At 41.2% G+C, this 20,090-nt stretch overlaps 1 protein-coding gene across 11 annotated transcripts in view; it reads left to right on the top strand.

Moving 5' to 3' along the window:
- The window catches only part of LOC143300615 (GATOR2 complex protein WDR59-like), a 103,495-nt gene that overhangs the window by 58,953 nt on the left and 24,452 nt on the right, over positions 1-20,090 (top strand). For 7 of the 11 annotated variants that reach the window (XM_076614409.1, XM_076614408.1, XM_076614406.1 and 4 more), the window contains exons 13-22: positions 542-703; positions 2,161-2,253; positions 3,194-3,347; positions 4,969-5,038; positions 5,445-5,595; positions 6,951-7,108; positions 7,824-7,905; positions 8,904-9,016; positions 10,587-10,725; positions 16,511-16,574. In XM_076614409.1, coding sequence (XP_076470524.1) covers positions 542-703; positions 2,161-2,253; positions 3,194-3,347; positions 4,969-5,038; positions 5,445-5,595; positions 6,951-7,108; positions 7,824-7,905; positions 8,904-9,016; positions 10,587-10,725; positions 16,511-16,574 — 1,186 coding nt within the window. Of the gene's footprint in view, positions 1-541; positions 704-2,160; positions 2,254-3,193; positions 3,348-4,968; positions 5,039-5,444; positions 5,596-6,950; positions 7,109-7,823; positions 7,906-8,903; positions 9,017-10,586; positions 10,726-16,510; positions 16,575-19,092; positions 19,151-20,090 lie in introns of all 11 variants that reach the window. The other 4 variants (XM_076614410.1, XM_076614404.1, XM_076614407.1 and 1 more) reach the window with 1 other exon arrangement.

Below are 20,090 nucleotides of genomic sequence, written 5' to 3'. Positions count from 1 at the left end.
TCCAGGGTTCAGTTTCCGCACCATCCTCAGTGTCACCTTTCACCAAGTGAGTGTCCCCAGGTTTGATTCCACAGTGCATTGTCTCCATTGTCACCTACGATCAGGTGAATGTCCCATATCTAAAACAACACAGAGCGGTATTTAGACCATATGAAGTGTCGTGCTATACAGAGCGGTATTTCCAGTTTCTTTCCATGCATCTGGATGGATGAGTTGAAGTGGTGTGCTATACAGAGCGGTATTTCCAGTTTCTTTCCATGCATCTGGATGGATGAGTTGAAGTGGTGTGCTATACAGAGCGGTATTTCCAGTTTATGGACCACGTGAAGTGGCGTGCTATACAGAGCGGTATTTGTAGTTTCTTACCTAGCAGATGGACGACTTGAAGTGGCGTGCTATACAGAGCGAAATTTCTAGTTTCTTGCCTTGCATCTAGATGGACAACACAGAGCGGTATTTCCACTTTCTTGCCTTTCATCTAGATGGACCATGTGAAGTGGCGTGTTGTACAGAGCGGAATTTCTAGTTTCTTGTCTTGCAGATGGACCACGTGAACCGGATGTGCCGAGTGACAGGGGTGGCGACCAATCACAAGGTGGTGGTGGAGTGTCTTTTCCCCGCAGCCTACCCCAACGGCTCTGCCCCGGCCTTCCAGATCATCCACACCACCCTGGATGCTGCCATGCAGAGCAGGATGCTGAAGGTGAGGATGAGGGGGAGGTGTGTTCAGTATCGCCGCTGATGTTGGTAGGGGGTGTCTTTTTGATGTTTCAGTTTCAGTTTCAGTTTCTCAAGGAGGCATCACTGCATTTGGACAAATCCATATGTGCTAGACCACATCTGCAAGGCAGATGCCTGACAGCAGCGTAACCCAACACGCTTGTCAGGCTTTGAGTGCATGCTTATGTATCTGTGTACCTATCAGAGTGGATTTCTTTTTACATAATTTCACGACACTCTCATTGCCATAGGTTCTTTTTCAGTTTGCCAAGTGCGTGCTGCATACGGGACCTCGGTTTATCGTCTCATCCGAAAGACTAGATGCTCAGTTTGATTTTCCAGTCAAACTTGGGAGAAAGGGCAAGAGTGGGATTCGAACCCGTACCCTCATGGAGTCTCAGTATCGGCAGCTGTGTGTCTTAACCATTCTGCCACCTTCCTCCTTGATGTTTTGTTTTATTGTTGTTGTTTCATTATTCAAAAAATCTTTTTGTTGCTGCCCCATGTTGTGCACCCCCCCCGCACTCCTCTTATCCTTGAATCCCCCCCACACAGCCCGACTTGTAGTAGATGTCAGTGCTGGCATTCCTCTAGGAGCTATCAAGTGTGCAAGAAAGTTTGTATTGTATTAATAATTTTTGTCACAACAGATTTCTCTGTGTTAAATTTGGGCTGCTCTCCCTAGGGAAAGTGTGTTGTTACACTGTGAGCGCCACCCTTTTTTTTTGTTGTATTTTTAGCTGCATGCAGTTTTAAAAAAAATTGTTTTCCTATCAAAGTGGATTTTTTTTGTTACAGAATTTGCCAGGGCCAACCCTTTTGTCGCCGTGGGTTCTTTTACGTGCGCTAAGTGCATGCTGCACATGGGACCTCAGTTGATCGTCTCATCTGAATGACTAGCAGCCAGACCACCACTCAAGGTCTAGTGGAGGGGGAGAAAATAGTGGTGACTGCTGGGATTCGAACCAGTTCGCTCAGATTCTCTCACTTTCTAGGTGGACACGTTACCTCTAGGCCATCACTCCACTGTAGCTTGTATATCCACTATACTTTGTATATACTTTATAAGTATATTTCATTTCTAGTTCAGTCAGTCAGTTATGCCCATCACTCCCCTCGGAGCATAGGCCGCTCACAGCAGTCCGCCAGAGTCCTCTGTCCTGGGCTGCCCATTCTAATTGTCTCCAGGTGTGCCTCATCTTCTTGGTGTCTGCCTCGAGGTCACGTTGCCAGGTGTTTCTTGGCCTTCCTCTCTTCCGTTTGCCCTGGGGATTCCATTTCAGTGCCTGCCTGGTTCACATGTTTGTTTTAAGATTCTTGGGCAGTTGTCGGATGAAACAAGAGAAGAATGCGTTTCTAAGGAATGAGCGAAGTTTTGGATGGAGTTTTGTGAAATGTGTGTGGTTGGCTGGCGGTGAAGATGTGTGTGTGATGCTGCAGGTGTTGAACGACACGGCCCTGAAGTATGTGAAGCGCAACACCAACTGCATGGAGATGTGTCTGCGTCAGATGATGTCCATCCTGGACAGCTTTGTGAGTCCTCCCTCCCCTCTGGGCACTGTGTGTGTGTGTGTGTGTGTGTGTGTGTGTGTGTGTGTGTGTGTAGTGTGTGTGTGTGTGTGGTCTGTTTAATCTGTGTGTGGTCTGTTTAGTCTGTGTGTGCATGCATGCATGCATCATGCATGCATGTGTGTGTGTGTGTCTTTTGTATAAGGTCTTGCACATACATAAAAGTGCCTTTATTGTCATTTCATTTCGTTATGAATTAATGCTATAGTTTCAGGATGACTGTCATTGAAGATTGTGTGTGTGTGTGTGTCTGTGGTGTGGTGTGTGTGTGTGTTTGTGTGGTGTGGTGTATTGTGATGTGATGTGGTGTGATGTGATGTGGTGTGTGTGTGTGGGGGGGGGGGTTGTGTCATCTGTGTGTGTTTTTTGTGTGCATGTGTACAAGCATGTGTACTTGTATCTTGTGTTCAAGGTCTTGCATATAGGTGTGTGTATATATATATATATATATATATATATATATATATATATATATATATATATATATATATATATTAAAGTGCCTTTATTGTCATCTCATTTTCTGATGAATTAATGATATCATTTGAGGATGATTGTTATTGAAGGGTAAGTATGTTTGTGAGTGTGTGTGTGTGTGTGTGCGCGCGCATGCGTGCACACATGCGTGTTTATGTAGTGTGTTTGTGTGTGTGGTTGTGCGTGTGTGTGTGTGTGTGGTGTGTTTGTGTGATCTGTGTGTATGTTTTTTGTGCATGCATGTGTCTTGTGTATATATATATAAATGAGTGCCTTTATTGTCATCTCACTCCATTATGAAATAGTGATATTATTTGAGGATGACTGTTATTGAAGGTGTATGTGTGCATGCGCATGTGCGTGTGTGTGTGCGTGCATGTGCGCGCGCGCGAGCATGCTTCATGACGAACTGATGGCGCTGTTCCAGGACGACCGTCGTTCCCCGGACTCTGAGGTGCCGTACAGCCGTGGGCAGCCCACCATGCAGGCCTCCACCTTCCTGCCCATGTACTCCCTGGGCAGCTTCCAGGACACCAGTGTGCCCTTCCCCAGGACCAGTGGGGCGCGCTTCTGCTCCAACGGTACTGCCTCCCTGCCTGTGTCTTTGCATTGTTTTCATTTCATGAGGGATGGATACTTAGCGCTTCATGTCAGTTGTGATGCTTATTTAGTACCTATCTTCTTTCAGAGACCAAGCTCTTTTTTTTCCTCTTCTTTATCATGTGATGGCACGTCTCGAGGATGTGGGCCCGTTTTTTTCTTTGTTGTGTTTCCATGTGTACCCAAATCAGGTTTCTCGGATTAAATGATTTTTTAATCATTGAACCTTTGAACCATAGTATGTGTAACGTATATATACATGGTGATGTCACTGATGACTTCATCAAGAAGAAGAGAAATAACTCTGGAAGGCTGAAAGGCTGAAAATTCACATAGTTTATCGAGAGTGGTATAACTCCAGACCATTTTCTTAGTTTTAGGCTGATTGTTTTGGATATACTGTTTTATGACTTGAAACACCACTTTCTACCGTTTTTCCCCCTGGCACTGAAGGGGTTTTAATAGAGTGTTTTGCAAGTACAGTGTCGTTTTCACAGCAGGCTGTCTACCTGGGTAGAGCCAATTTACAGCTGCCTTTTGGCGATTGTCATTAGTTTGCTGTGTGGTTCACAGCGCAGGGTTTTCGTTTTGCAGTAAATAACCCCATGTGTGCCAGAGTCTGGGTCTCTGCATGCCATTGAAGTACAAGAACTTGTTCTTGGAAAGTAATGCAGCCCCAAGATGAGGAAGTCCAGATGAAGAGCAGCTACCTGATCTGTAACCTTGATCTCATCCTAGTGAGAAAACAGCCCTTCGCTGTCAAGCATACTCGTCAGCAGCAGCGAAGGGGTTAAATGCTATGTTGATTTTAGGAACGTCATCAGCATTTGTATCAACTGTATTGTATTGTACTTTGGCCACAGCACAGTTCAGGCTCCTCACCCATGGGGGAACTGTATCACTATTCAGTACCACCACCACCTTTTTATTCCATCAGCAATTGTATGGGTTTTTCCATCAGAATGGATTTTTCCACAGAATATTGCCAGGGACAAAAACCTGGTAGCTGTGGGTTCGTTTATGTGTTTTACTTGGTCACCTGTCTCACCCAAAAGGGTTAAGTGGGAGGTGGAAGTAAAATTCCTGGTCCTTGTGGGAATGGAACCCAGCACTCTTGCTATAGTCTTGTGGGAATGGAACCCAGCACTCTTGCTTCCTAGTTGGGCCTGTTACCACTGCCACAGGGCCACTGGTCACAGCATGTGCATGTCAGTGGAGTTATTTTACAGGGCCAGAGTGAAGCGTGTGTTGTGGGAGGGATGGTGAGCATGTCATTGTATCAGCAGTTTATTTGGGGTTTTGTGACGGGTGTGAGTGGGAGTGTTGGTGAGGGAGGAAGAGTGGGAGTGTGTGTATGTGTGCGTGCATGTGTGTGTGTGTGTGTGTGTGTGTGTGTGCGTGCGCGGGCGTTTGTGTGTGCGCACGCATATGTGTGTGAACACACACGTGAGTGTGAGTGTGTGTGGGTGTGTTCTTGCATGTATGCATATGTGTGTACATGTGCATGTGTGTTCACAGGTTTTGTACATATAAAAATGCCTTCACTGTCATTTCCCACACTGAAGCATTCATGGTAACCATGGTGATGTCATTTTGTTACAGGCATGCTGGTGGCGTTTGGTGTCCCGGCAGAAATGAAAAAGGTCTCTGGGGGGTCAGAGGTCACTCCAAAGTAAGTAGCTGTGTGAATTAACTAAATTTTTTTTACGCACACACTTTTAATTATGCATGGAAATGGGTATGCTCACATAAGCATGTATGTGCACACAGAGACAAAACCATCCACAAACACTTTTACACATATGTGTGCACGCATCCTCAGACACATGTACATACACTTGCTCATCACCTCTTCTTCACTGTCTCTCTGAGCATTGGCTCTGTGTCTGTAGCTCAGCATAGGAAGGTGGAGGTCCTGTCCTCTCCTTGGCTTATATTTTCAGTTTCAGTTTCAGTGCATTTGAACAAATCCATTTATGCTGCACCACATCAGCTGGGCAGATGCTTGACCAGCAGCGTAACCTAGTCACTTACCTGTAACCCTGGTTGATGCAGAATTTGTCGTGTCCTGTGTCCAGAGCGCTGTCCGACCTGGCGGCCTTCGCCCAGACGTCGTGGATGGGGACGGGGCCGGTGGTTCCCTTCTCCATGTCCTTCTTCTCCCGCAGCCCCCCCACCCCCAGCACTGACGCCGTGTCCATCTCCAGCTTCTTTGAGCCCAAGGGGAAGGTGAGAGACTTGTGGATGCTGGAAAATTCTGCTTCTTCAGTAGTGGGCGGCAAGTCCCACGTTCACTCACCTGTATGTTTAGTGGGTTTTTACGTGTATGACGGTTTTTACCCCACCATGTATACAGCCATACTCTGTTTTCAGGGGTGTGCATGCTGTGTATGTTCTTGTTTCCAGAACCCACCGAACGCTGACATGGATTACAGGATCTTTGATCGTGTGCGTATACACATGAAGGAGGTTCAGGCGCTAGCAGGTCTGCACATATGTTGACCTGGGAGATTGGAAAAATCCCCAGCCTTTACCCATCAGGCGTTGTTGCCAAGATTTGAACCCAGGACCCTCAGATTGAAAGTCCAATGTTTCAACTACTTGGCTGTTGTGCACGTTGGTTGCTGGGAGATGATGATGGGAAGTTACAGAAGTGTCATGTTTTGCGGGTGGCTGGAGACAGTATGGGTTCAGTAAAAATACTGGTAGTTCTGTAAGCTGTTTTGTAATATTTTTCCTGTGTAACATTATCACACTGCAGAGTACTGATGATTGCCGAATTCGTGGAAAAAAAATGTTGTACAGACAAAACAACCAAACAAACAAACATAAAAAAAGAACCCAAAACAAGATAATAGAAATGTATAGTGGAAAAGAAAAGAAGAAAGGTGAGGCCTTGGAAAGGTGAGGGGAATTTTTTCTTGGGTTGGGGGGGGGGGGGGGGGGGGGGGGGGATGGGCTGTGTTGTTTGTTGTGATGTTGGGGTTATTTTTGGGTTTTTTTCTCCGATTTGACTGTAAATGTAGGGTTTGTTTTTCTAGCATGTTTACAAATGGAAATGTACAGACCATTTCAGCTCAGTTTCTGGTAATAGAAATAATATGACGCATAAATTTTGTTGTTGTTGTTGTTATTATTTTATCAGTCATGATCTCTTCATAAATATGAACTATCAGTGACAGTCCCTCGATATGAAGCATGTAATACAGGAACATGATATATTTGCATAGATGCATATAATACATATGTACACAAGCACACTCTGTCTGGTCCTCTTTTCTCTCTGTATTACACACACACACACACACTCTCTCTCTCTCTCTCTCTCTGTCTCTCACTCTGTCACACTCAGTCTCACTTTCTCTCTCTGTCACTCTCTCTTACTCTCATTCTCTCTCTTTCTGGTCTTCCTCTCACACACAACTCCACCCCCACCCCTCCCACCCCCCACCTCCACCCCCGAAAAAAACCCAAACAGACAAAAAAACCACACACACACACACACACACACACCACCACAACATTATCATCATCATCATCAACATCAACATCATCATCGTCATCATCATGTTTCTGTGGGTCAGAGAGCGTCCAGACACAGCCACATGTCCTCCCGACGGCGGCGCCATGAGCGTGAGGGAGGGGAGAAGGCGAGCAGGAAGCAGCAGTCAGTGGGCAAGGTGAAGCTGTACAACGTGGAGCCCCTCATCGGCATCAGCAGGCACCTGGCTCAGCACTACATGTACGTAGGGGCTGTGTGTCTGTGTTGTGTAGTGTGCTGTGTACTGTGTTGTGTGTTTTGTGTTGTGTTGTGGTTGTGTCTTGTGGTGGTGTGTTGTGTTGTGTGTTATACTGTTTTGTCCATTTTTGACTCATAAACAAAGTGAGTATGTTTTAACCCGGTGTTCGGTTGTCTGTGTGTGTGTGTGTGTGTGTCCGTGCTAAACTTTAACATTGACATTTTCTCTGCAAATACTTTGTCAGTTGACACCAAATTAGTCATAAAAATAGGAAAAATTCAGTTCTTTCCAGTCATCTTGTTTAAAACAATATTGCACCTCTGGGATGGGCACAAAAAAATAAAAAATGAAGCCTAATTATATGCAAACTGCATTTACTGTTATATTTTTTGTATTCTCTAAACTTGGCACTTTGATCTGATATTCTGACCCAACAACAAGAGCAGTCATTATTATCATTTTTTGTTCAAACAGAAACTTCTTTTGCTAAGCATGGAAGTTTTATTTATTTTGCAAACGTTTTTGGTGCAGATAGTAAAGAAGGGAAATTACTCTGTAATTAATGCCAGGGGACTTAATTTGCTTTAAACTGATCTTTCTCATCTTAAACATTACATTTTGAAATTATACTCAATACATAAAAAGCTTGTGTGTCACAAGTGAGTCTTGAAGGCCTTGCCTCTCTTGTTTTTATTTCATTTTATTTGCTGTTTTCAGCATGGATTTGAATGACATCGAAGGAACATGCAGACACAACCGAACTGCTGCTGCTGCCATAGGAAGGAAAGACTTGGTGCAGGTGAGTCTTACATTTTCACGCCAGTTCCACACCTCCATGCGTCAACACACACACACACACACACACTGATGCACAAATATACAACTGTCCATGGTTTTGAGTCATGGCCTGTTGAGTCCTGCTCCCGACTGGGGATTTTGACTCCCTCCTCCTGTTAAACCTTGGATGATGGTCTGGTTGCTAGGCTTTTAGACGAGATGGTAAAGTGAGGTCCCTTGTGCAGCTTCATGCAAAACAAATAAATTTGCTAACCAAAACAAAAAAAAAAAAAAAAGAAGAGAGAGGGGAAAAAAGGGTGGTTCTGCACTATGGTGACAAACTTTCCTTAGGAGAGCAGCCTGAATCTCTTGTGACATAAAATAATTCAATTCAGTATTATATTGTGAAATACAGTGCAAAATAATACAACGCAAAGCAAAAAACATACAAATATTGGACATTAGGATTTCTGTCTAAATGGATGAAAAGGGAAAAAAAAGTTTGCATCCAACACTACAGCACAGCACAGCACAGCACAGCACAGCACAGCACAGCACAGTACAGTACAGTGCAGCACAGCACAGCACAGCACAGCACAAATGAATGCAGTGCAGTGCAGTGCAATAAAATACAGTTAAACACAATGTAAGTGAGTGGGGGTACTGTACAGAACAGTACTGCCGAGTGCAAAAGAATACAGTACAAATATGTACAGTGCATACACTTGGCGCACTGAAAAAGAACCCACGGCAACAAAAGTGATGTCCTCTGTCAAAATTCTCTAGAAGAAATCCACTGTGATAGGTACACAAATATATATGTGCATGCACTCGAGGCCTGACTACGTGCATTGGGTTATGCTGCTGGTCAGGCGTCTGCCAAGCACATGTGGTATACTGTAATGTGGATTTTTTTCCGAACACAGTTACGCCTCCTGAAACTGATCTTCTGTCTGTGCATGGGTATTTTCACTGTGTCTTTGTCTTCCCGCCCTCCCCCATACCCCCCTGTGTGTGAAGATCTGGTCCATGGTGGAGACAATGTCCTGTAAGAAGCTTCACCCAGGTCCTTTCCCCCAGCAAGACATGCCCTGGGCCATGAGCCCCTTTGGTCGACCCTTGCTCAAGTACATGTAAGTACTGTTGTACCCTTGTTCAAGTAATGTATGTACTGTTATATCCATGCTCAAGTACATGTCAGTACTGTTGTACCCTTGTTCAAGTAATGTATGTTCTGTTGTATCCATTGCTGAAGTACGTGTAAGTACTGTTGCGCCCATTAACTAATGATGCTGAATTGTGTCTACCATGAAAATCGGGCTGTTGAGTGATTCATTATATAAGCTGCTAATTTTTGAGAAATTGGGAATTCATACATAAGATGCAATGGTTTATAAGTCGCATATGTCACACACACACACACACACACACACACACACACATAAGTGCAAAAACGTCTCAAAATTAGCCACAGAATGTGAGAAACTCGACAGACACAGTTTGAAAGTTGCATTGTGAGCATTGTGTTGTGTTATTGGTGAGATGGAAGTTGTCCGAGCAAGGGTGACCAACTGAATGTTTTGTGTGCATAAAGGCCATGTGTAAATTTGGATTAAAAAAAAAAGAAATGAACAGTCAACACTAGCACACTTTTACAGTGAGTTTTGAATTCACGCAGAATCAAAAACCAGTTTTGAAGCCTAATGTGAATTTAAAGATAGACTGGAGACTGTCGGTTTGACTCACATTTTTTTTTTTTGTTTTTTTTTTTTTGCTCTTTTTGTGTTTTTTTGTGATGATTCCTGTGGTATTAATATTGCAGCACTGCATGTGTAAATGGTTTTCTCTTTGCATCAAACATAGTGACAAAAAACAAAAAAAAAACCCTGAAAAGAATAAGAAAAAAAGATTTTTTAGATTTTATTATTGTCATTTATTCTAATTCCAAAACTCTCTGACTTAGTTTCAGTTTTTCTTTTTATTCTCATTGTCAAGAAAAAGAAGAAAAAAGAAGAAATACTGCATTTTTCTCTTTTTTTTGCATGGTCTACTGAATATCAAACACACAGATAAATCAGTAAATCAGTAGATAGATTAATAAGTAAATAAATCAATAGTTAGATTAGTAAGTAAATGAATAAAAGATACACAAATGAATATGCAGATAAATAAGCAAACAAATAGAATTATTTAATTCTAAATCAAAGCTTTTTCACACCCACCTTTCACACTTGTGCATCACTCTGAAACAAAGGGACAAAAGCCAGAGAAACAAACAAACAAACATAAACCATATGTAGACAGACAGGCAGGAGAAACTGTGACCAGAAGAAAGGGAGTAAACCCATTTAATTACTCATACTTAACCGTGACCCAACTAGTGCAGACTCCGGCAGGGGTCTGACATTCCTGTCCTGTGCAAACTACTATCCGCCTATGCGGAGAAAATGAGAGTACTACGGCCGATAACCTCCCAGAAGTAGGTAACGTCCCCTTTGTCCCCCTAGCTAGCGCCCTCTTTTTCCGGCAGCCATCTCGACACCTGTTCCTGTGCACTTCATACGGCTAACTTTTTTCGCATTTTCTATCTGTCTATTGATTCTTTGCCCCTGCCGGAGTCTGCACTAGTTGGGTCACGGTAAGTATGTTATTTAAACGTAATTTTAGATAGAAAATTTCCTTTTCACACTGTGTGACCGGCAGCCTTGAGCAGTACGCGGCCCAGTTTGACGTCCAGACCTTGGCGCTGCTGTGCTGTCTGTTCTGGTCGCCCGATCTGAAGCCACGAGTTCCCGTCCAGCGCAGCACCTCCAAGACTTCGCTCGAGTTCACACCTCCCAACGTGAGTCGGAGTTTGTGGTTTTGTTTGTTCGTTTGTATATTTATTCATTTATGTACTGATTTATTGATTGATTGGTTTGTCTTTGAATTAGGGTGAAAATTGTTGCTGATTGGTTTGTCTTTGAATTAGGGTGAAAATTGTTGCTGATTGGTTTGTCTTTGAATTAGGGTGAAAATTGTTGCTGATTGGTTTGTCTTTGAATTAGGGTGAAAATTGTTGCTGATTGGTTTGTCTTTGAATTAGGGTGAAAATTGTTGCCAACAACCTTCATTGCCCTCAGTTTATTGAACAAGAATTGTAGATCTTGGTGGTTTTCTTGCACAAAAGAAAGGCACTTGTTTGATTCTTTTTTTTCTTTCTTTTTTTTTTTGGATGATAATTTTGTTGTTGTAAAAACGATTTTCTGTATAGTGTGTTGCTTACATTTTCTTTTGTAAGATAAGGAAATGGATTTAATTTTGGAAAATTATTGGAAATAATGGATTTAGCTTTGTTAACCATGAAAGGAGAAGGGATATGTGCATTGTTTGGAAAAGGACATGTTCATCTCCTCTTCCCTGTTGCTCCCTCTTTCTGAAGTAGCCACCATGCCCCTTTCCCCTCTCTGCCCTCTTCCTGATCGACAGTTTCTCTAGTTTTCTACTTACATTTATTTGTAGGGTTTTTTTTTTTTATCTCCCATCTCTGAATTAGAGCTGTGCATGTGTGTGAATGACTGGCGTGTAAGTGCTTTGATTTGTCTGTGCAGCATTCAGCGCTGTATGAATTTTCTTTATTGTTATTATTCTTCTTCTTATTGAAAATGTGATGATTTTGCACAACACCCTCTCCCTGCCCCCCCCCCCTCCACTCTTCATTGTTTCATTGTTAATTGTATCTGCAGGCCAGTGTCCAGTGAAATAGTCACTTAATATGTTCGTTTGTTATATATGTTCTGAACTAGTGGGAAGAGTTGATCTTCTGTGGTTTAGGAAAATTTGTGCTGAAAAAGTTGAAGGTTTTTTTTGTGTGCACTGCTCTGTAGGAGTTCGGTCAGTGAGAAGAAATTTTTTTCTGTTGTTTTTACACTATTAGTAAGAAAGTTCTTTTTTTATACATTCCTCTCACCCGAAAAGCAGAGCATGGCTGTCTTTATGGTGTGGTAAAAACGGTCATACAAAATTCCACTCGCCCATATAAGTGAACGTGGGAGTAACAGCCCATGAACACAGAAGAAAATTCCCCTCTTTTCTACCTCTTTCTGCCTCCCCCCTCCTCTGCCCACCTTAGTCTCATCTTCTTGCTTGTAGTGTAAAAGATCTGTTCAGTTACATATTTATTATAGCGGCTTTTGTTCTCTCTCTCGTTCGTTACTTAGTATAGCAGTCCACATATTGTTTTGGCTGTCGTATAGCCTTTGATATTACTCGTTTGATCCGTCTTATGGACAAAAAAGCAACTAACCAAATGCAGTATATTTTAGTTTTCAGCAGTGTTCTCTTAGTGGCTCACTGTGTTTCCTCTCTCTCTGAGCCCCAGTCATGTACATGGTTTCAGTTTCTGTGTGCCACTTCTGTTACGTTCAGTATTTCTAAAACTCTTTTCTGTCTTTTTTTTTTTTTTTGAAAGAATTAAAGCTCGAGCATGAATGGTGATGCCAAATAAAGATAGATAACATTTCTTGCACAAGAGATTCTTGTTTCCAGAATATTATCAGGGAATATTTTGTGCTTTTAAAACATTATACAGGGTTGTTGGGTTTTCTTGGGTTGTTGTTTTTTTTTTTATGATGATCTTTATAACAATTTTATACACAGTTGTAAAACATGAAGAGCCAAGTAGAAAATACTTTGGGTGTGCCAGTTTCAGATAAGTTGTTACACATAACCTGACAAACTAAAATAAGCATTTAAAATTTTTTTTTTTTTTATTGATTTAGCACTGCTTTCATAAACATTTTTTTTCAGATTTTGACATTTATCAAGTAGCGGAAGAACTGGGACACTGAGTAATTTGCCTTGTTTATATGATAGATATCAGCACAGATAAGCACATAAAGATTTTGAACATAGAACAGCATGCTGTTATAGTTTTAACACACGAGAATCAAAACAGCAGCTCATCATGACATAAACAACAGTGTAACCCCAAGCAAAATTCTGCAAGGACAACAAATATGTGTGTGTGATGTGTGTGTGTGTGTGTGATTCTGTGGGGCTTCAGCTGTTGAAACAGCTCATAATGACAAGAAAGCAATGTAACCTCAAACAGTGAACAATAATGAACTCATAACGTGTGTGTGGTTCTGTTGGGCTTCAGCTGTTGAAACTGGCTAGGTCCCTACAGCTGACATCATGGAAGTGGAGTAAGCATAGTTGAGTTGGGGTGGGGTGTTTTTGGGGTGGGGGTGTGTGTTGGGCACTTGACTTGTTCCTCCGTTCCCTCCCACAGTCCCTGTGCTGGTTGTCAGGTGCTTCATTCCCCGCGATGGCCTTTAGAGCAGGGAGAAGGTGATGATCTTGTCGTGTGATTTACACCTTGTCCGGGCTGGTTACCTGTCAGTTCTTAAAATGACGTGCAGAGAAACCAAAGTGAGGTAAAAAGTCATTCAAAACAACATTAAAAAGGGCAAACTTCACCCCATGTCTCACCCAGTCCATGAAGATTTTAGATCAAGTTAGTAAAAATTAAAAGACCAGGTCATATATATATATATGTTTCAGTTCATGTAAACTCTGAATTGTGTTAGAAACCAGGAGAAGTAGCCATGTTTATTTTAAGGGGTTTAAGGTGGGGGTGTGGAGGGGCGGGGGAGATAAGAAGAAAGAAAAACATCTTCTGAATAGGAATATAGAAGATAATTTATGAGACATTTCTACTGTCAGTGATAGGAGGTGTTTCTACTATCACTGATTGGACAGGAACAATATGTAACAAAATAGATGTATCTGAGTAATGGCAAAAGAATAGGAACTCAGTAATGAACTTACAAACAAGAGAACCATGGACATCTTATAGTCATCAGATGAGATGATGAGCTGAGGCCATGTGTGTAGCATGCACTTAGCACATAGAAAAGAACAGAAGGTTTGTTCAGAATTCTGTGGAAAAATCCTTTTTGATCAGAAAACAAATACACTTGCAGGCCAGAAAAAGGAGAGAGAGAGAAAAAAAAAGGGTTGCTCTGCAGTGCAGCAATGTGCTCTCCTCAGGGAGAGCAGGCAGAATTTGACACAGAGAAATCTGCTGTGACAGAATGTAATGTGATACGAATCATACCAGTAAGACCAAATTGTAGAGGAAAAGTATAGAAGGAGAAAAGAAACGTGCTTCAGCCAATGTGAAGAGGTTATGATTGGAAAAAAAAGAAACAAAAAACCCTGTTTGTTTGTACAGTGATAAAGAACAGGAGCAGTAGTAATTGAATCTAAAAATAAATACAACCCACAAAATTAACCAGCCAGCCTAATTAAGTTAAAAAGAAGAAGAAATAAGACACCACCCACAACAACAACAAAAATGGGGGGGGGGGGGGGGGCAGTTCAGTTTTCAACCCATTTTATACTGCATGCAGTATTCCAGGTTTCAGTGCCCCAAGGTGCAGATAAACTTGTTGCCTTGCCTCGCCTCAAAATAACATTTCTGTTGCTTTGGTAACTAGCTGCTGTGCAAAACATCAGATCCTGTGTTTCTTTTAATATATATTTTTAGAACTGTAACAGAGAATGAAGCGCTTGACAATGCAAAGGGCTGTTGAGGAAAATGTTCAGTGTGTTCCAGACAATCCAGTAGTTCACACTTGTTGATTGCATTGTGTCCGGCTGTTGAAGTCTTCTCCTCCAACTTGGTTTTACTTCACTTAATGCGGCAATGCATGAAGCTGGAACGTTTGGTTGACGACTGTTGGTTGATGTGTTTGACATGATGATGAACGTTAAGTTTTTGCCTGCCTTGGACATTTGGTTGACAAGTTCACATTGATGAATGTACAGTTTTGCCTGCCCTTGAGTTTCTGTTTGATTTGTGCAATGTTGCGGTGAGTCTGCGTAATGATGGATGTGGTCAGTGTGGGTGTTTAGATTGGGTCACAGCATCTGTTACCGCTCACTGTCACTGCTTTATGGAATTAAAATTGTTCATAGACACTGTGATGGAAAAAAAAAGAGTAAAAAAAAAAAAAAAAGTAACTGTGGAAATAATTCCAGAAGTGTTATTCAATCAGCCTGTAAAATAGGAACAAGATTTCAGTTTCACAAAGGTGTCAAAGCATGTGGACCGATCTGTATATGCTACACCACATCTGCTTAAAAAAAAAAAAGAAAAAAAAATGAAAGAGAGGGGGAGAGAGATAGAGAGAGAGAGAGAAGCTGATACCTGACCTAATTTAAAACTCAGTGTGCTGATCAGGCCAAGAGCTTGCCCCAGGTTTGTGTGTGTGTGTGGGCGTGTGTGTGTATATATATATAAGAAGAAAGTTTGAATATGTATTTAAAAAAACAACAAAAAAAACCCCCACAAAAATCAATTGGAAAGGAGGCAGCATGACCAAGGCATTCCATGAAGGCATGGACACTGACACCAGTCAAGTCTAAATTTTGATGTAGACGGACATTGCTTTCAGCCCCCACCCACCCCTCCTCCTCCTCACTTTCTGTGCTGGTACTTTGCACAGTGTGAAGATTAAATCAGTGTTCATACCTCTGTTTATCTTACCTGTGTATTTCAGCAAATTTGTGGTTTAATGATGTCTCTTACCTCTCCTGTTGCCAGCAAACGGGCTCCTTTTTAACAATGTATTAAAGATCTATTTTGCTTTTTTCTCCTTGGGAATCAGAGAAGACAAGCAAATTATATAGTGTGTAGCAAGGGAAATAACTGAACACTTCCCACTCCTAAAAAGAAAACAGAAGAACTTTCAAAGTGGATCAGTAGAAGTGTGAAAAAGAAGGGCTGAGCAGAAGGTAAGATATACAGTTTCTTTCCCCAGTCTATCAGGTGGTCAGCATTCAGTTCATTCAGCACACAAGTTAAACGACTAAGTATCTGAAGGATTTGCCACAAGTAAGTAAAGCTTGGTGCAGCTGGTTTGTTTTATTATTGACTGAACCAAAACGCACACTTGGAAGCTCACACTAGCCAGACATGTTTGAAACATTGCTGTACATGTTCATCATGGGCATGACATATTATCATGTGCCTGTCACACAGTACAGTCACTTTCCTTATGAAATTTCTTAATTGCTCATCTTTAAAAAACAAACAAACAAAAAAACAACAAAAAACAGTGACCCAGAAAGCCACATGACTAAAACAAAGTGGCATGTATGGAAATATTTAAGGTGCCTTGTATCTCATCTGTTGTTCAGTTGGAATTATCTACAGGTGGATTATTTACAGAATATGAGTTGTTTCAGTATTTGGTGTGTGTGTGTGTGTGTGTACATGTGCAATGAGAGAAGCAGTGCCTGGGAAAGTTGATCATATCAATGTGATTATTACGTGTCGAATAGTTTGGTGTTATTTGACACACAAATTCAGGCAATTGCTTTGAATCTCTGTGAGCATTGATGCTAAATTTTCACCATGATTGTTGGATGACATCCGCCCCCACCCCCTTTCATTTTTCTAAATACTTGTTTTCACACTGCTGTCATATCCCATTGCACATGCACAGACTGGTTTAGCATAGTGTGTGATCTGACATGTTCATTTCTTTGGTTGTTGTTTAGGACACAGTGTGTGCACCGAAAAGAGACAGAGCGGCTTCATTGATTTCTTGACCCATCTTTCTTTTTGTGTGCTGTAGACGGACGCAAACATAACGTTTTATCAGACTGGCAGTAGTACCGATAGCGGGTGGAGCCTGCTACGTAAGTTTGTGTCTGCGTCCTCCCTCCCTTGTTCACTTCTCTCCCCTTGTGTATCAGTCAGCTGCTAATGGTGTCCCGTTCATCATGGTTGTCAGCTCCTCTCTCCTTGCCGTCGTTTCAGTTTGAATGCTTCGCTTTTTGTGTTGTAACTAAGTGGACCTTTTTGCAGCCGTTCAGGTATGGCGCCCTCTCTCACCTCTGTTGACTGTGACTGTTGAAAACAGTGTGCAACTTGTGGTGGCTGTCGTGTTTGTCTTGTTGCACACGCTGGCACTTGGTTTCCTGTCAGCTTGTAAGCAGAGACGTACTCATGTGGCGGCTTATGTCAGTGATGTAAAAAAAAAAAAAAAAAAAAGATGGGAGTACAGAATTTTTTTAAGCCCCTAAGTCCCCTGCGCCCCCGCCCCCAAACCTCCCTCCCCCTATGAAAAAAAAAAAAAAAACGGAAAAAAAAGTAGAAACAGTTGAGTCAGAACTCGACATTATTATTTTGCATTTCGATTTGTGATTGATTAGCTGTTTTTGTGTTATATCTATTTGGTTTTCTGAAACCATTGGTTGTCAGATTTGTGTTTGAAGAGTGTCTCTGCTTGTTTGCTGAGAGTGAAAAACAACAAATGCGCACATCCTAATGCCCAGGAAAAAATGTCAAGTAAGTGTGAGCATTTTCATTTACAGCAGAACTATGATGGTTTGTATCTTGATTTTTTTCTCTCTATTTTTTTACCTTTTGTTGTGTAACTGTGGGTCTGTCCTCTGGCTAACCATTGTGCAGTATATTCATTAACTTCTGTTGATTCTCGTGGTCTTGTTTTAGCATACATACATTTCTGAGCACTCCTGTAGCTGAGTGTTGTTTGGTGGAGTGTTTGAGTTGTGTTCTGCCATATTTTGGTTTACTTCTAGTGAGTAGGCTCCGTGTTCAGTGCATGGAATAGATGCTTTACAGTTACTTTTGTTACCTAGAAGCCAGGTTATTGGTGAAGGGTAATTAAGAGCAATTAACGGTAATCGAGGACAGGTGTATGCATGATTGTAATCTGCCTACCAGCACGATTCAGTACCGGTGTAAAAATAACGTGTAAATTTACTAACAGGGTGTAATGGTGAGGATTTTTTTTTACTTTTAATAACGAGCTACGTCAGTAAATGACTTGTCTAATTAAAAAAAAAACACAAGTTTTCTTTCTTTCATTTTTCATTTGATGTAGCCAGTTGTTTGCTGTGCTCATAGAATTTTATGCTACTTTTTTTCTTCTTTGATTTGATGTTTTTTTCCTGTTTCTGTTTGTTCACAAATTATTTGCTTATTTGCGATTCTTCTTTTGTGTGTGTTAATTCATTTTGCTTTTTCTCTTAACAATTCTTCTTTTTTTTGCAAAAATCACTAGGAAACAACTCTGTCCTTTTACTCTATCAGTCCCCTTCCGTCCTTTTTGAAAAAAAAAAAAAAAAAAAAAGAGAGAGAGAGAAACAGTCTGTATTGATGAATTTAATCTGGGTCAAGTAAAGGTTAGAGTGGTGCATTTTGAAAAAAATTATGATTAAATCTAACTCAGCTGGAGGACTGATTGTTTTGGCAGGGTGGTGAAATCTTATTTTACTTTATGAATAAAAATTTTTTTTTTTTTTTCTTTTAGTTATGAAAAAAGCAAACCGTCATTACTTTTATTTTGTTTGATATTGCATTATGTTTGGGGTGGAGTGAGTTCCGTCATATCTTCTGTTCGTTTTGTCAGCGTGATTTGTTTGGGATTTAAGGAGAGGAGGAACTTTGTGTTGGTCTTTTCCTGTCCTCATCGTCATTTTAGAATTTCAAATAAATAAGAAAAACAAAGGCATTTTTTTCCTTTTCAAAACTGATTTTAAAAGTTCTGTCATCTGAAAAACGTGTGAGATATTGTTAGAATTTAGACTGTGTTGAAAGATCCCAAATCACCTTTACCATTATCATTATTATTTGGAATAAGAAAAAGTAATGCAGAAAGATGGTCACTGCCCCATCTTACTGTGCTGCTATGCTGGTCTTGTTTGTTTTACTTTCTTCTGTTGTGGTAGTTTTGTTATAGGGGGTTGGGGTTGGGGCGTGCATGAGTACATTTTATTTGTTGGCTGTGTGTATACCTGTCACTGAAATACATGCAGATTATTATTAACCAAACCTGGTAATGAGAAGTATTTTGTTCACAGGGAGCCATGGTGGATTCTGTTATGGTTCACTCACTTCCAGCACTCTGACCTCCTTTGTTGTACTAATGGAAATGAGCAATGTCAAACTATTCTACCCACAGGAAACCAACCGTGGATAATGTACCACTTGCGTAGCGGAACTTCCTTTTTTTTCTTCATTCCACCTTCACCTCTTTTTACCCACCTCACCCCCAACTTCCCTATCATCCAGCGTCACCTCCTGCACCCCCATCTACCCATGAATACCCCCATGCCCTGAGGGCTGTTACCCCCCCCCCCCCCCCCACAGCTTATTATATATGATGTGGGTGTGTTCTTTTCTGTACAGTACAACCCTTATCACACGGTTTCCTCCGTTTCGGGACTTCTTAAGGGATGGAGAAATAGTAAGTGGTTGTCTCGCCTGGCTCTTTTGTCTTTGTACCACCCCCCAACCCACTGCTGCTAGCCTGTATGTGTGGTTTCTGTTTTGTCTTTGGAGTCTTTTTGTATGATGTGGATTTTATTTTATTTATTTATTTATTTTTCTGTCTGGTCTTGTGACGGGGTTGAATTATTTATTTTTTATTTTATTGGTTGATATTCTTTAGAATGCTTTCTTGTGTTTGTGCTCTAATCCGAGAGCAGACCTGTAAGTTTGTGAGTGATTACTTAAGGTTTTTAATAGATGTAGAGTTTAGATTGTTTATATAAGTACTTTGAACAAGTCATTTAAAAAAAGAAAAAAAAGGAGTAATGGAAGACTGACGAAGGTTATTTTGAAATCTGTTGAAATATCGGAAGCATGATAAGCAGATATTTAAAAGTTAGTTTCTGATGTGTCTTGTAGTTTTCATTTTTGAGCAGACTGATTTAGGCTGGTCATCATTTGGTTTGTTTTCAACTTTTATGAGGGAAGACATATTCTGAAGAAAAGACTTTTCATCATGCTGTTTGGCATGCAGATTCTCTCTGCATTATTTTTCTTGAAAGTCAGGCTCAGGTGTTTAGCACTTTAAATTCCATGTAACAAAAGGACAGATATCGGGAAAAGATGAAGGGGTTTAAGAGTTAGGGAGATTTGGGGGTTTTGTGGAGAAAGAAATTTAGATTTGATCCAAACAGGTTTGAAAGTGATGTGCATGCATACTGCAAGTGGTGTTCTCTCTCTCTCTCTCTCTCTCTCTCTCTGTGTGTGTGTTTGTGTGTGTGTGTTTGATTAACTGTTAAGAAGCAAATAATGACCACAACAGTGCATGGTCTGATAATAAGACAGATTGATTTTTAAGTGTTGGCTATTCTCACATTAACAGTAACCCAGAAATTTGCAGTTACTAGGCTTGGTTT

The sequence above is a fragment of the Babylonia areolata genome, chromosome 26 (genome assembly GCF_041734735.1).
Source record: "Babylonia areolata isolate BAREFJ2019XMU chromosome 26, ASM4173473v1, whole genome shotgun sequence".
Taxonomy (NCBI): domain Eukaryota; kingdom Metazoa; phylum Mollusca; class Gastropoda; order Neogastropoda; family Buccinidae; genus Babylonia; species Babylonia areolata.
Note: the sequence above shows the minus strand (reverse complement) of the source record. Positions and strands in the feature narration are given on the sequence as shown.